The sequence below is a fragment of the Lissotriton helveticus genome, chromosome 3_1 (genome assembly GCF_964261635.1).
Source record: "Lissotriton helveticus chromosome 3_1, aLisHel1.1, whole genome shotgun sequence".
NCBI lineage: Eukaryota > Metazoa > Chordata > Amphibia > Caudata > Salamandridae > Lissotriton > Lissotriton helveticus.
In genome coordinates, this window is record NC_136061.1 from 439910450 (window position 1) to 439927695 (window position 17246).

The window sequence follows — 17246 nt, forward strand, 5'->3', positions numbered from 1 at the left end:
GGAGCACACTACACACTGGTTTGAGAAGCAACCCTGACTTAGGTGCCCTACAATGGAGCACAGTACACACTGATCTGAGAAGCACCCCTGACTTGTGTGCCTTACAAAGGAGCACACAACACACTGGTCTGAGAAGCAACCCTTGACTTGTGTGTACTACAATGGAGCACACTACACACTGGTCTGAGAAGCAACTCTGACTTGTGTGCCTTACAATGGAGCACACTACACACTAGTCTGAGAAGCAACCCTGACTTAGGGGCGCTACAATGGAGCACCCTAAACAGTGGTCTGAGAAGCCCCCTTGACGTAGGTGCCCTGCAATGGAGCACACTACACACTGGTCTGAAAAGCACACTTGACTTGTGTCCCTTACAATGGAGTACACTACACATTGCTATGAGAAGAAACCCTGACTTAGGTGCCCTACAATGGAGCACACTACACATTGGTCTGAGAAGTAACCCTGACTTAGGCGCTGTACAATGGAGCACACTACACACTGGTCTGAGAAGCACCCTTGACTTGTGTGCCCTACAATGGAGCACACTACACACCGGTCTGAGAAGCAACCTTGACTTAGGTGCCCTACAATGAAACACACTACACACCGGTCTGAGAAGCACCCTTGACTTAGGTGCCCTACAATGGAGCACACTGCACACTGGTCTGAGAAACACCCCTGACTTGTGTACCTTACAATGGAACACACTACATACTGGTCTGAGAACCACCCTTTACTTGTGTGCCTTACAATAGAGCACACTACACACTGGTCTGAGAAGCAACTCTGACTTGTGTGCCTTACAATGGAGCACACTAAGCACTAGTCTGAGAAGCAACCCTGACTTAGGTGCCCTACAATGGAGCACAGTACACACTGATCTGAAAAGCACCCCTGACTTGTGTGCCTTACAAAGGAGCACACTACACACTGGTCTGAGAAGCAACCCATGACTTGTGTGCCCTACAATGGAGCACACTACACACTGGTCTGAGAAGCAACTCTGACTTGTGTGCCTTACAATGGAGCACACTAAGCACTAGTCTGAGAAGCAACCCTGACTTAGGGGCCCTACAATGGAGCACCCTAAACAGTGGTCTGAGAAGCACCCTTGACTTGTGTGCCCTGCAATGGAGCACACTACACAATGGTCTGAAAAGCACACTTGACTTGTGTCCCTTACAATGGAGTACACTACACATTGCTATGAGAAGGAACCCTGACTTAAGTGCCCTACAATGGAGCACACTATACACTGGTCTGACAAGCAACCCTGACTTAGGTGCCCTACAATGGAGCACACTACACACTGGTCTGACAAGCAACCCTTGACGTGTGTGCCTTACAATGGACCACAGTACACACTGGTCTGAGAAGCAACCCTTGACTTGTGTGCCTTACAATGGAGCACACTACACACTGGTCTGACAAGCAACCCTTGACGTGTGTGCCTTACAATGGAGCACACTACAAACTGGTCGGACAAGCAACCCTTGACGTGTGTGCCTTACAATGGAGCACACTACAAACTGGTCGGACAAGCAACCCTTGACGTGTGTGCCTTACAATGGACCACACTACACACTGGTCTGAGAAGCAACCCTTGACTTGTGTGCCTTACAATGGAGCACACTACAAATTGGTCGGACAAGCAACCCTTGACGTGTGTGCCTTACAATGGACCACACTACACACTGGTCTGAGAAGCAACCCTTGCTGTGTGTGCCTTACAATGGAGCACACTACAAACTGGTCGGACAAGCAACCCTTGACGTGTGTGCCTTACAATGGACCACACTACACACTGGTCTGAGAAGCAACCCTTGACTTGTGTGCCTTACAATGGAGCACACTACACACTGGTCTGAGAAACAACCCATGACTTGTGTGCCTTACAATGGAGCACACTACACACTGGTCTGAGAAGCAACCCTTGACTTGTGTGCCTTACAATGGAGCACACTACACACTAGTCTGAGAAGCAACCTTTGACGTGTGTGCCTTAAAATGGAGCACACAACACACTGGTCTGAGAAGCAACCCTTGACTTGTGTGCCTTACAATGGAGCACACTACACACTGGTCTGAGAAACAACCCATGACTTGTGTGCCTTACAATGGAGCACACTACACACTGGTCTGAGAAGCAACCCTTGACTTGTGTGCCTTAAAATGGAGCACACTACACACTGGTCTGAGAAACAACTTATGACTTGTGTGCCTTACAATGGAGCACACTACACACTAGTCTGAGAAGCAACCTTTGACGTGTGTGCCTTAAAATGGAGCACACAACACACTGGTCTGAGAAGCAACCCTTGACTTGTGTGCCTTACAATGGAGCACACTACACACTGGTCTGAGAAACAACCCATGACTTGTGTGCCTTACAATGGAGCACACTACACACTGGTCTGAGAAGCAACCCTTGACTTGTGTGCCTTAAAATGGAGCACACTACACACTGGTCTGAGAAACAACCCATGACTTGTGTGCCTTACAATGGAGCACACTACACACTGGTCTGATAAGCAACCCTGACTTAGGTGCCTTACAATGGAGCACACTACACACTGGTCTGACAAGCAACCCTTGACTTGTGTGCCTTACAATGGAGCACACTACACACTAGTCTGAGAAGCAACCTTTGACGTGTGTGCCTTAAAATGGAGCACACAACACACTGGTCTGAGAAGCAACCCTTGACTTGTGTGCCTTACAATGGAGCACACTACACACTGGTCTGAGAAACAACCCATGACTTGTGTGCCTTACAATGGAGCACACTACACACTGGTCTGAGAAGCAACCCTTGACTTGTGTGCCTTAAAATGGAGCACACTACACACTGGTCTGAGAAACAACCCATGACTTGTGTGCCTTACAATGGAGCAAACTACACACTGGTCTGATAAGCAACCCTGACTTAGGTGCCCTACAATGAGGCACACTACACACTGGTCTGAGAAGCACCCTTGACTTGTGTGCCTTACAATGGAGCACACTACACACTGGTCTGATAAGCAACCCTGACTTAGGTGCCCTACAATGGAGCACACTACACACTGGTCTGAGAAACACCCTTGACTTAGGTGCCCTACAATGGAGCACACTACACACTGGTCTGAGAAGCACCCTTGACTTAGGTGCCCTACAATCGAGCACACTTCACACTGGTCTGAGAAGCAACCCTGACGTAGTGACCGTACAATGGAGCACACTACACACTGGTCTTACAAGCAACCCTTGACGTGTGTGCCTTACAATGGAGCACACTACACACTGGTCTGAGAAGAACCCATGGCGTGTGTGCCCTACAATGGAGCACACTACACACTGGTCTGAGAAGAACCCTTGACGTGTGTGCCCTACAATGGAGCACACTACACACTGGTCTGAGAAGAACCCTTGACGTGTGTGCCCTACAATGGAGCACACTACACACTGGTCTGAGAAGCACCCTTGACGTGTGTGCCCTACCTTAGAGCACACTACACACTCGTTTTTAGAAGCGACCCTAACTTGTGTGTCCACCCTCTGAAACATATTCTATTTTGAGAAAAATTCATGAATATGCTCTCTGGGTGGTATTTCGAGGGAGTAATTAACAAAGACATTCGATTGGTTGTGACAATGCCAGCTGCATTGAATTGTGTTTTATGTTATCACCAAACGCATACACTTTCACAGTTATACATGTGTGTTAACCTGGCTGCAACGGGGCAAGCATCTCCGTGCAAGAATACGCAGCCAGAATCTCTATGTAAGCTCTGCCAATGAACAGAGAGAGGCGCGGTAATTTCTGTCAGTCACGAGCCACGTACCTTGTTATGCTTCTGCTGGTCTCGCGCTCGCGTGTCCAGGTCATGGTAGGGGCTCTCGCCATCCATGTTGATGAAGTAGACGAGTCGTGACGGCAGAGTGGTCTCCTTCTGCACTGCATCCTGCGGGCCGCCGTCTGCGCTGCGTGTGCTGCTGTTGTATAACGTGTGTCCATCTTCCGTCGGCGCGCTGGGCACTCCCTCGGCAGTGTCATTCCACGGAAGAGCTGGAGAGAGGGAAAACAGCGCCGCAGCTATAAACAAAAGTCTGTAACTCCTCTGATGGTTTTACACACTCTGGGCTTACCTGTCACTCTTGAACAATCTTTCGGTCTCTTTAAACATTTGCAAACGTGCAACATTCACATAACTCTTAGGGGCATATTACCAAGCAATAGCGATAATTATCGCTATTGCTTGGTTAGAGACAAAATTTTACCGCAGAGCTGCGGCGATTTTTACCGCAGATAAACCTTGGTATTACCAAGGTTTATCGCAAATGCGATAAAAAACGGCCGCAATACATGAATATTGCTGAAAAGTCAGCGATATTCATGCATTATCGAGCTAATGCTCTTAGCCATGTTATCCACCTCCCATTGGATAACATGGCTAAGAACTGCTCAGTATATATCAACAAAGAGAGAGGAAGGGAAGGTCAGAGACACTCTCTTACACCCCAGTTAAGTATCAGACAACAAAAGAAGAGAGGTCCGGTCATATACAAAGCTACCAAATATATGAGCAAGGAGATAAGTGGTCAATATTAATCACAGGTACTCCATTTGAGTAGGAAAGCCCTCACACACCGACCTAGTCAGTGTCATGCTTCATCATCGGGCCCCACCGAAGAGACCGAGTGTCTCTTCGGTGTGCTGCGACGCCAGAAATACTGCGGAGCTGGTCGTGTGGGGAGGACGTGTTGTGGAGATTGCTAAATTAAAAGTGACTGAGGGTATCGAAAAACTTTTAATGAATGATCCCTAAGACACGAGTAAGTGGTATATGTGTCTGAATTTAAAGGCCAAGGTTTTTAGGATATTGAATAAATTCAGCTAAATACCACAAGTTTATTAAAATCAGTCAACATGTTTCTGCCTTATCTGTGGTATATATTCACCATGGCATTCTTCAGGACTATACCCCGGCGGTATGGACACTCTAATAGTCCACCCTAACCTGGGGACGTGTAAGTGAAAAAAGGAAAAGTGAAAAAAGTGCTTAAAAATTAGAAGAGCAATTGCTCATTCCAAAAAACCCAAAAATTCAAGGGTGTATCAGCACCTGTAAAAGAAAATGACAAAGACAAACAGATAATGACATACATACGATTAGTTTATGTCAGCGTAGTCTTATTATAGTGCTCATAAGATGGTGGCAAACCTTTGTGTGCACACACAATAACTGATATCTTATGCACCATCCAAATAGCCCCTAGGGGTATTATACATGCTAAGAGGTGAAGTGCTAAAGGTGATTAAAAAACTACTATGGTAGTGCTTTGGGATAAAAACACGGTGTGGATTCTCCATGAAGAGGGATCAATTTGACCAAACGGTCGGTGTCCCCTTAGGATGGTAATTATGGAGAAAATCTCACTTTAAAACAGGGCGCTACTAGCACCATGGGTCTCGGGAGGAGGATTGGAGCGCGCTTGGCACATCCTAGGAAAAGAAAGGAGGTACATGTCAACAGAACCCAACCAACACACAGGTACTTAGCTTATGGTCATTGTGAATGGCGTTCCGCAGAGGGCGTGAGTCTGGATCACCAGCGGATCACCTTTAGCACTTCACCTCTTAGCATGTATAATACCCCTAGGGGCTATTTGGATGGTGCATAAGATATCAGTTATTGTGTGTGCACACAAAGGTTTGCCACCATCTTATGAGCACTATAATAAGACTACGCTGACATAAACTAATCGTATGTATGTCATTATCTGTTTGTCTTTGTCATTTTCTTTTACAGGTGCTGATACACCCTTGAATTTTTGGGTTTTTTGGAATGAGCAATTGCTCTTCTAATTTTTAAGCACTTTTTTCACTTTTCCTTTTTTCACTTACACGTCCCCAGGTTAGGGTGGACTATTAGAGTGTCCATACCGCCGGGGTATAGTCCTGAAGAATGCCATGGTGAATATATACCACAGATAAGGCAGAAACATGTTGACTGATTTTAATAAACTTGTGGTATTTAGCTGAATTTATTCAATATCCTAAAAACCTTGGCCTTTAAATTCAGACACATATACCACTTACTCGTGTCTTAGGGATCATTCATTAAAAGTTTTTCGATACCCTCAGTCACTTTTAATTTAGCAATCTCCACAACACGTCCTCCCCACACGACCAGCTCCGCAGTATTTCTGACGTCGCAGCACACCGAAGAGACACTCGGTCTCTTCGGTGGGGCCCGATGATGAAGCATGACACTGACTAGGTCGGTGTGTGAGGGCTTTCCTACTCAAATGGAGTACCTGTGATTAATATTGACCACTTATCTCCTTGCTCATATATTTGGTAGCTTTGTATATGACCGGACCTCTCTTCTTTTGTTGTCTGATAAGAACTGCTCAGGGCAGGTGTTAGCTTTTGGAGATATTCGCCCTTAGCGCGAATATCTCCAAAAGTTGGTAATAGGAGATAGCGATGTTAGCGACTGTTTCCAGTCGCTAACATCTTGGCACGCCCACTTTGCATGTCATTAGTGATAAATATCACTGACATGCAAAGTGGGGCCCAAGATGGTCGCTATCTCCTACTAGCTGTCACTAACTGGTGTTAGCGACAGCTAGGTAATAGGGAGATAATTTTATCTCCGCTTTCTTGGCTTTTAAAGCCAAAAAAGCGGAGATAAACCCCCTTGATAATATGCCCCTTAGACATTTAAGGACCCGTTAAAACAGTGTCTACATAAAATATAGGTCGGCCCTGAAGCCTGTCACATTCTGGAGAGTAAACAACAGTTTCACGAACCCAAGGCACCAGCAAATAGTGCCACACATCTGCAGAAGTTCTTGCAAGAGTAGAAGGCAGCCTGCTCATTTCCTGGGTGCCAAGCACCTGGGCAGCTAAAGGGCAGAGTGAAAGTAAGAACAAATTATCAATATATGAATAAGTCTTCCAGGGGATGAGTGTTTTACCCATGATTGTAGAATTTAGTTTAAAAAGACATGAGAATATTTGGAAGAGAATCACAGGAACGGCCTCATTTTGATAAAATGCCACACCCGGTAATTACCATAGTCTGCAGCATCAGTAATTATGGGGTGGTATTAGTAATGCGGTGGTTCAATCAGGATCTATGTTATGCACACCTTGGTTGGGCGGGGCTTATGATTCCATCTGTTAAAGTGAAGGGCAAGGAACAGCATGATTGACGTCGTGTTTCCCCTATGTTATTCAAGCTCAGTTTCACTCCATTTTCCACTTGCTTCTCTAGAACCTGAACACAAATCCGCAAGAGTGGGCAGAAGCCACGCAGGGCACACAGCATTGTCTGGGTCTTTTTGGATAGGTATGGAGTTGCATTGATAGACTTTACCTACCCTAGCTTTTGTTTTAACTTTTGCCAGCTTCTTGGCAGTCATGAAGTTGTAAAAGATTTAAAGCTAAATAAAATGCTGGTGGGAAATCTAGCAATTTTTTTTCCAAGAAAAACTCAGGGCAGGCACAATTCTTTTCATGTGAAATTTCTCGCATTCCCCCAAAACTTTTTGTGAAAAAAATACGATTTTTAAATGTAGAATTTCACTTGCAGATCAAGGTCTGTGAAGCTGTCAGGATTTTCAATGTTACAAAGATGAGATTATAACGGGCGCCGCGGAAGGACGAATAGGTCCAAGGAGGAACCAGTCCGAAATACTCGGTCTCTTTCTCTGCCAGGCGACCCTTGAAGCTTTTCACAAGATAAAACAGATCAAGCTTGAGGGAATCCCCTCTAACAGCTATAGCACCTTAGCGTGCGCCACACATAGCCAAAAGACCACACAACCACTTAAATTTAAGTTTATTTTGCACTTTTCACATATCAAATGGCCCTGAGGAAAGCCAGCTTAAAATTAACAAGGCACTGGCTGAAACATGTAGACCGCACTAGACGCTGGAGGTCATAACAAGCACTCCAATACGTCTTCTTGCCTTTTTATCCGCTAGCAGAGGCCCAGTTCATTAAAGATAAGCAACCCTCGGGTGCTGGGACCTCCTGTATAGCTTTTAAAAACCTCACCTCTCTCACCCTTTTCACCGCACACTCAGCAACATACCAGCTCCGCAGTCTCCTGGCGTTGAAGCACACCCGGGGCACATTCGGTGCCACTGTGGTGGGCCCGATGATGAAGCATGCCACCGACTAGGTCGGTGGGTGAGGGCTTTATGAGGAAAACAGTGTTTTTCCTTATTCTTTGTTGCTTCTTGACGTACCCACCTGAGTATCCTATATCCTTCTAAACTAGCTAGTCCTTATTGATATATGCATATATAATCCAGGGGATTCGGCCTAGCCTATCTAGTCCTCTCTCTCTTATTCATCTAAGCATTATTTTAACTTTGCCAGCAGAATTTTAATTTCATAAACTCTGATTCCTTAACATTGAACGTTTCCATAATATATTTGAAAATAGCTTGGCATGGTTATTATCAGGTATTTTCTCGTTACTGTATTATGGCCTCACTTATTTTGACAACTACTGCTATCAAAAATGGGGTTATCTGCTTTTCATCAAACAGGCAGTAACAAATGAAAATAACAACCCTTTGCTCACACAAAATGTGTGCATGTCGATGAAGAAACCCTCAAGAAATTAGGAGATACTTTTTAGGCCTCTCCTGCAGACAAGTGTTGTCGCAGATCTATTGTGAAGAATATTGTATATAATGTGGGTTTTATATCAGCCCCTTGCTCATTATATGATAGCCTTTTTTAATTTTTTTTTATTTTACAGAGTTTTATATAGCACAAACTTGACCCGAAACGGGTATCAGAGCGCTTTACATAGCACCAGTTGCATTACATGAGGGCACATTAATATTTTTTATTTTTTTATAGGCACAGGGAGATTAAGTTATTTTCTCAGAATCACAGGAAATTCAGTGTCATTGCCGAGACTCAAACCCAGTTCCCCAGATTCGAGGTCGACTGCCCTAGCCGTTAGGCTTGTCTATCTGACTTCCCTGCTCCTGATTCAATGGCTTTCCTCCCAATTCTTGTTTCTGTCCATCCAAAGAAGCATTTTGGTCTCTCCATGTTTTGATTGGATCATGGCATATATCCTTCCACTTCTGATGTTAGGAGTTGAATGGCAATACACATGAGGAAATATTTTCTCTCTATCTGACCTCAACTCCTCCTTCTCACTCGCTGTGTTTATTAAAAAAACAATCACTCTATCCATAATAATAGCACCATTACTAAATATGTTAATGGAGGCTCGAGAGAAGGGACAACTGCCGGTCGATCACCGGATTGCCACCATAGTGGTTATATACAAGGAAGGTAGGCCTCCAGACCAGTGTGGCTTATATCGGCCAATCTCCTTGCTCAATGTGGAGGCAAAGGTGTTGGCAAAGGCTTTAGTCAATAGATTGACATCTGTCATCACTGCAGTGGTCCACGTGGACCAGTCTGGCTTTATGCCTAACAGGAGCACTCGCACAACCTGCAGATATTATATGGGGTGCTTCACCTGACAAGCGATCCCTCAACCCAGCAAACGGCATTGTTGGCGTTGGATGCATCGATAGCTTTGACAGTATAGAGTGGCCTTATTTGTTTGTGGTACTCAGAAGGCTAGGATCGGCCCCAACTTTTGTAGCTGGGTGAGACTGCTCTAGCTGGATCCACAGGCCGGAGTAAGAGTCAATGGAGCACTGTTGAGGCCCTTCCAGCTGTGAAGGGGCCCCAAACAGGGCTGTCCTCTGTCGTCACAATTGTTTGCCCTGGTTCTGGAGCCATTGGCACACTAGATTAGGATAGACCTGATGATCTGGGGCAACTGGGGTGGCGGAGTGAGCTAAAGAATGGTGATGGATTAAACCCAGATCAGTTGACTGGGGGTGAGTGTTTAATCTGCTCAAATGCTCCGTCCATCATCCCCTTTTGTATCGATCTGGAGCATGGAGGCACCTGGAGGTTGGGAGGGGCGAATTTCCTTTTACGCGGACGATATACTTCTATATCTTATGAGACCGTACTACTCCACTTCACATTTTTTAACTGTTTGGGAGCTACTCCTGATATACCATTAATTGGTCTAGGTCGGTGGTCTTCCAGCTATTTGGCCCCCCACCAAGACTGCCGGCGAGGTGTGTAGCTCCAGTTGCAATGGAAAGGTTTCAGTATTATAGCCTTGCAGCGCCTATTGTAGATCCTGCAGGATACCCCATGTCCAGTCCCCCCAACAGTCTTTAGGGACGTGGCCCAAGAGGTCCGTACGCTGTTGTGGCAGGGAGGTTCACCAAGAATACACTCCACAAACTACAAAAAGAAGTGTATGATGGCAGCCTGGTGGTCCCAGGTATTAAGCTATATTATTCGGCCTCACAAGTTCTAGTCATAAATGATTGGGTCTATGCGGACAGCAATAAGCCGGCCTATAGGGTGGATAAAGCCGCCATGCTGAGAGGTGACTGTGAGCCGCTCCTGTACTCCAGAAGGGTGTGCCCGGAGTGGCCTACATATACTGCGCTGGTGTGGCGTGCTGGCATGAGGTGAATAGATTTCTGGGTTGGCAGGGGAAACTAACCAGTCGGGCACCTCTGTGGTTTGGGAACCCACTGAGAGAGGTAGCCTCATTAAAAGGCTTCAGAGATTGGCAGACGATAGGCATTGAACAGCTGGGAGATGTGTGGAGGAGAGCCACCCCCTTCGAAGACTTACAACAGGAATATAGCTTGATCCCGAAGCAAAGATTTCATTAGCTGAGGCTGATGCAAGCCCTACAGGGACACATCCAGCGGGGAACACCTATTCCCAATCAATCCCCTTTGGTATATAGACTCTTAATAGATCCCATCTCTGAAAAGGCGATCTCCACGATATATTGCAAATTAATAAATAACATACCTGACCCCCTGACTGCCCTACAAGCTGTATGGGTCATGACCTTGGGAATATCAGAGATGAGGAGTGGCTAGAGGCAATACAGAGCCCCAGAGAAATCACAATCTGGACAAGATTCAGGCTGGTTCAGCTCAAGATACTCAATCGTTCCTACTATCCCCGCACACTCCTAAACAATTGGGGTAGGGCACAACCAGCGCTTTACACATGGGGATGCCAGCGGGAGGGTTTACCATTTTTCACCTCATTTGGGAATGCCAAGGCGTCGCCCGGTCCTGGCAAAGATTCACGGCAGTAATGTCCAAAGTGTCCGGAGTAGATGTCCCAATGGACGCTAGATGGCTCCTTTTCATGATTAAGGGAGAGATAGACCGTCCCAAGTACGTCAGTCTCTGGCTGGCCCTAGCAGCAGGGATCACAAAGAGAAACATTGCAAGGAAATGGGGGGGTCCCCAACCACCATCTTTGAAGGAATGGGAAAGAGACCTAGACTGGTGCCAACGAGCTGCCGAGATGGTATATAAAAGCAGAGTGTGTGTCAAGAAGTGGGAGAAGATATGGGCACCATGGCGCAAATACAAAATTACTGTGGGGTGTGAGGGACCTATGCATTAGCTTGATTCAATAGGGAAAGTAAGTTGGGTCGCTAATATATGTTTAAATGTGGCTCCAGATGAGGTGTCCTGTGTTGATTCTGTTCCCTTTGGATCCCGGGAGATAGTACGATTGAAACCCCTCCTAAGAGACATTAATTTGATGAAGCAACCTAATGATGTACATGCATATGTGATTTTTGAATTGTATGGTCTTAAGAGAGAAGTTAATGAAAAGAGTTTAAAAAAAACAATCACTCCTCTCTCCAGCATTAATTTGCCCCACATCCCATTTGTGCCACCTGTTGCTGTATTGGCACACAGTCATATTAATGTAGTTTCTTAAAGCATAAGAAAATGTATTCAAAGATGGCTGCCATGGAAGTGTGCACATCCTCAGTGGCCATCTAAGAATAAATTGCAAGCGTTGGGAAAGTCAATGGATTTCACTGGTAAGGCCTTTAACTTTGCCAGGGCTTGTTTTTTCAATAGATTTTTTTATGTGGTGGTGGAGGCTCTATAGTAAAATAAATGCTACAATCCACAGTAAAATAGTTTGTGTGATGTACCCGTACCGTGCTCAGGGCCCATTACCCACCTTGTTACGTTTCCCAGGACAGCCATATGCAATGCATACAATCTGAGACCCTCCTTGTACTACTAGGGCAGCTTAGGAGTCTGCTTGTGGGCCATGCATGTTAATTGGACTTTTCTGCGTAATGGGCACATTTTATAGGCCTTTAACTTTGAGAATCCCAGGCACATTGTATCTCCGTGGCACAGTTTCTCTCCTAGACAGGCCCTCACACTGGAACCTTGAAGGTTTGCTTCTGTATCCGTAATTTCTTTCCCTTCCTATGCATGAGCAATGTCGATTCGTGAACCTCCACGGCGAGAGTAGTCTCTACAGATAATCTACGACCAGGATGCAAGTCTCTATCAATTTCTGAAAGCCCATTAATACTGGGCCACAAACCTCCACCCACAAAAATCATGCATCAGAAAAATCCCTTACCTCACTCACGCCCCTCTACTGGGATTGACAGCACCAAATACACAATACTCACATGGGCGAACTCCCCATCCTTTACTCTCCTCCCCACGTCCCTCCCCCCGTGCCCCCTTCCTCGCCACACACACATTCCCCACTCCAACCCTCCCACAGAGAAATTATTTTCCATCTTGGCAGCAGAGGTTTTGATGCAGGCAATTATGCACATGCGGTGGGAGCATTAAGGCATTTAAATGCATCAATGTCATTTAATGGAACTGTGGGCGCTGCACTAGAGGTTAAATGCATTCTGTGGGTAGAGTACAGGAGATAAAAGCACAGGTCAATGCATAGGGAGGATGCTAGAGACAGGCATACATAACGATGGGGAAGAGGGATAATAGGTCGATAGATAGATAGACAGATAGACAGACAGACAGACAGACAGACAGACGGACGGACGGACGGACGGACGGACGGACGGACGGACGGACGGACGGACGGACGGACGGACGGACGGACAGACGGACAGACGGACAGACAGACAGACGGACAGACAGACAGACAGACAGACAGACAGACAGACAGACAGACAGACAGACAGACAGACAGACAGACAGACAGACAGACAGACAGACAGACAGACAGACAGACAGACAGACAGACAGACAGACAGACAGACAGACAGACAGACAGACAGACAGACAAGGTTGTTTGCTAATTATTACCATTTCTGAGGTTGGTCAGTGTGCTCAGGTCAGAGGTCTAAACAAAGGTTTTGATTTTTAGAACCAGACCACAAGATGCAGTAGTAATGGAACAATCTATCATGTACTGTACTAATAACATCCAATGTAACATTTGCACTGTAGAAAAAAAATCTGAGAATCTGCATTTTTATTTGGACATGTCCCAATTAACGTGTTTCTTTGGGCCACATTTATTTTTAATCGTATAAAATAGCTATCCTCTAGGCATTATGCCGCATATTTATTACACACATGTGATATGCGATAGTGCTTATGGTATAGTAGAAATTATAAGCATTCATTATATAGTTCACATATCTAAACGGTATTGGTTATCTACATATAACTCATGGTATGGTCTAGTTCACATTTGAACATGCTTTTTTTTATTCCTCTTACCTGGGTCTGTTACTGCACACCTATTTTCTGTGTTCAGCATATTATGTTTTTCCTATTTATATACGGTTTACCGTAGCTCTTGTTTGTATGTTTTATGGTGCCAGTGTTATCGGTGAATGCATGGCATGACAGATTAAGAGTGGCTCGTTTCAACTCACTGCATGGCGCAGCCCCTATAAATCATTTTATGGTGCAGATGATGTCTATCCATGATATGGTACCATTGTTATCGATGTATGTTAAGGCACACTTCCAACTATATGAGCCTGAACTTGTGACATTTACTCGGTCTTGCAGAACCAAATAACTGTGAGAGGCACTTTGAAATTCCAATGTCTCTGGTTCTACTGATTGGATTTTTGGTGTCAAATAACTTAATTATTTCTAATTGGTGTGGGATTTTTCTTGTGGTGTGTTTTCACGTTATTGCTGTTTGTCTGGTTCATATATACTTTACACAGTGCATTTAATTAAACCTGACTGCTTTTGTGCCAAGCTACCAGAGGGTTAAGCACATGATAATTTAGTGACTTTTTGTGGCTCACCCTGACAGGTAACTTGGTGGTTGCTTGAGGAGTGATACCACCCCCTCAACCAAAAACCCAGTTTCCTACACCCTCATAACTAGAGCCACTTTTGACTTTGGCAGTGCTCAGCCCAAGTTTGTGTTGTGAATTCAGCATCTCTATAGGTGCTTGTCTTGGTTTTGCAAGGCCGTAGAAAAGAAACATTCCCCAATATAAAAACATACATTCATCACTAAGCATGTTCACCCAAGCTCTTCTCTCAGAATTATAGCCACACTTAATTTTCAGTGAATGCAAGGAAAAGCTCTGATGGATATACCATAAAGGCTGTGTCCCCTTTATTGTAACTGTCAGCCAAAAGTGGCAATTGCTAAATGTTTTCAACAATCACAGGCGCATTGTGTCCTGCTTGGAGTTTATAGTTATATTTTGAAATTTGAGATTATGGAACTCAAGGGGTGACTAGACTAGTATATACCGACTACAATTATATGAGGAGAAAAAATCTGAAAAAATCCACCTTACTGTGGTATTGAACATATTTCCATTGAATATCTGTATATCACACAAATTAGCTGCTACTCTTTATAGGTCTAGAGTTAGCAAAGACCTTATACTTTAACTAAAATTATATGTATAACATAGTTACTTCAGCAATCACTCTTCATCCATTGCTCTGTTATTGCGTGATCCACGTTTTTATCTTTTGTCCACTAAAGCATACAGCATGAAACAGTGTGTCAGCCCATTTCAATCACTGGCTAACATCTCTGTAAGGGATGGTATTCTGCCCTTTTACAAAGAGCAAATTCACACACAGACTAGTCCCCTTCTGGGTAATGTGCTCTTGGAAACCAAATAATATGTCTGCTTTTAGCCAATTTTTTTTAGATTGGTGAGGGTGTGGCAGTTTCTTTAACAATATCATTTTGCAAAAGCCATGGCAAAAAACATACACATTAAAACTTAAATTGAAAAAGCCAAAAGGCTGTCAGCCAAAGCCAGATTTATTGGCTTTGCCAATGCTTTTTTCAGGGTTTCTTTCCAAACTCAAGTAAAGGGCAGAAACAAAAACTCACTTTTATATTTTGACTTAGTGGTGCTTTAGTAAAAACAGAACAAAATATTTTCTAAAAATGCAAGCAAGTTCTTTCAGGGCAGGACTATTAGGTGTGAGAAATAGGGTTGTTGGTTGACTGATTTGGAGCCCTGGTCAAGCAGCAACCACAATCCTTGTCAGGGTGAGGCAAAGGCAAACCTAAATTAACCTGTGCTCGACCCTCTTGTAGCTTGTCTTAACTTAGAGACAATGTGTAAAGTATTTGTGTAACAGTTCCAACAGTGAAAGAGTAAAAGCACCATGAAAAAAGATCCCTCAGCAGGTTAGAAAAATAGAGCTTAATTCAATACATAAAACAAGACTAAAATGATAAAAATCCAATCAGTAGAGCCGGAGTTATGAACTTTTAAAGAATACACTGCAATATAGCATCTAAAAGCATAAAGCATCAACATTGCTATCTGGTCATGCTGCACCGGGTCAAAGTCAAAAGTTCAGATCGACAGCAATGAAGCACAGGCCGGATACAGACCTAGGTTAGTCTAGCTGAAGGTTTACCTTCTCAAGCTTTGTGCTAAGAGTCCCATTTGAATGGAGTGGGACGCAGGGAGCTAGTAAAGTGTTGCTGGCAGTGCTCGGCAAGGCCTGAGGAGCAGGCTGGGTGTTGTGGATGGGAGGGCTGGAGCATCGCATTAGCGGTAATCCACAGCGATGGATGCTTGCTATGTGACGAGATGGGTTTACAGAGGCTCACGTTGATTTTAGGTATGAGCAGTATGGTTCCGGTGCGAATTGGCTGATTCACGGTTGTGAAGATACCAAAAGCTTGATTTAAGAGCCTGCTGAGCCACACAACGGGTAAGGCCCTGGGAGGCACCACTTGGGGGCCAGGATTTCACTGTAGACGGGTCAGGGAGCTGTTGGGGAGCCATTTATGTCCCTGTGCCTTTGAAGACGGGAGAAGCTTCTGGAGGCATGCCACAGAAGTGCAGAGATGCCTTCCCTTCCCTGCCCTGGCTCCAGACTAACTACAGGGGAAATGCAGCCCTTTATTTTGAGACAGGTCACAGCCTGTTCAGGTGTAAGTAAGACTGGGCCCAGATCCGCCCTTCCATCCTTTCAGTGATGGCCCATCTAGTCACCCCTAAGCTCCCATCATGTGTGGCTGTCTAGGCGGAATACACAAAGCCCAACTGCCAACTACATCCAGTCATGTGACCAGAGACAGGCGGCAGGAACCAAAAGGCTAAAGCAAGCAAATGCCAACTTTCTAAAAGTATTGAAAAAAGTGACGAAAGTTGCGACCCTTGCTGTTGCACTGCGTTAGAGGAAAAAAGTCTTCCATGTAATCCAAAAGTTCATATTTAAACCAAATAATCCATAGTGAACCAATTCATTTTAATCAGTTATACTCGTCATCTTCTTCATACTTATTTATATTCAATCCGGAGACAGTAAAAATTCACTGGATATTTAATTTGTGCATTTTCAAACGTTTTCTGTTGCTAATCCAAGCTTTAACATAAACGTGTGCTTTTAACAACATTCCGTAAGACCCAATGCATTTCGAACCAGTTAGGTTCTTCGTCAGGGGTTGCTGTAAAAAAATTGAAAGCATATGCCTTAGCCATCTAATTAAGCATCACAGACTTAGTAAATACAAGAACAAAAATTATCATCCCATAAAACAAGAAGAAATTATCAACCCTTTAAAAATGCGTGTCTGCCCACCCTTTGCCGAAGATCTCCTCTAATGAATACAACTGATGAAATATAGCTAAATCTATCTAAATCTAAATCTATCTAAAGTGCCGTCCGCAGTCCCCCCACTATACTCTCACGTAATATACAGAAACTGACTGAAGACAACCTGTCACATTTACATAAAACGTAAAACCCATTTACCTAGTGAAAGCCGAACCCGGCATGCTAATCTCTTTAAACCTTCTTTCATTCTCGACAGGATCTAATACATTGTTTGCTCATTCCTGAGTTGTTCTTTTAACCGCTAACACAGGTGAGCGCAATCGGACGACATGA

The 17246-nt window shown here is 44.6% G+C and overlaps 1 protein-coding gene across 1 annotated transcript in view; it reads right to left on the bottom strand.

Annotated features, from left to right (window-relative positions):
• Positions 1–17246, bottom strand: part of ADAM23 (ADAM metallopeptidase domain 23) — a 748300-nt gene that overhangs the window by 697021 nt on the left and 34033 nt on the right. Inside the window, exon 2 of the mRNA XM_078680301.1 lies at positions 3829–4052. Coding sequence (XP_078536427.1) covers positions 3829–4052 — 224 coding nt within the window. The remainder of the gene's footprint in view (positions 1–3828; positions 4053–17246) is intronic.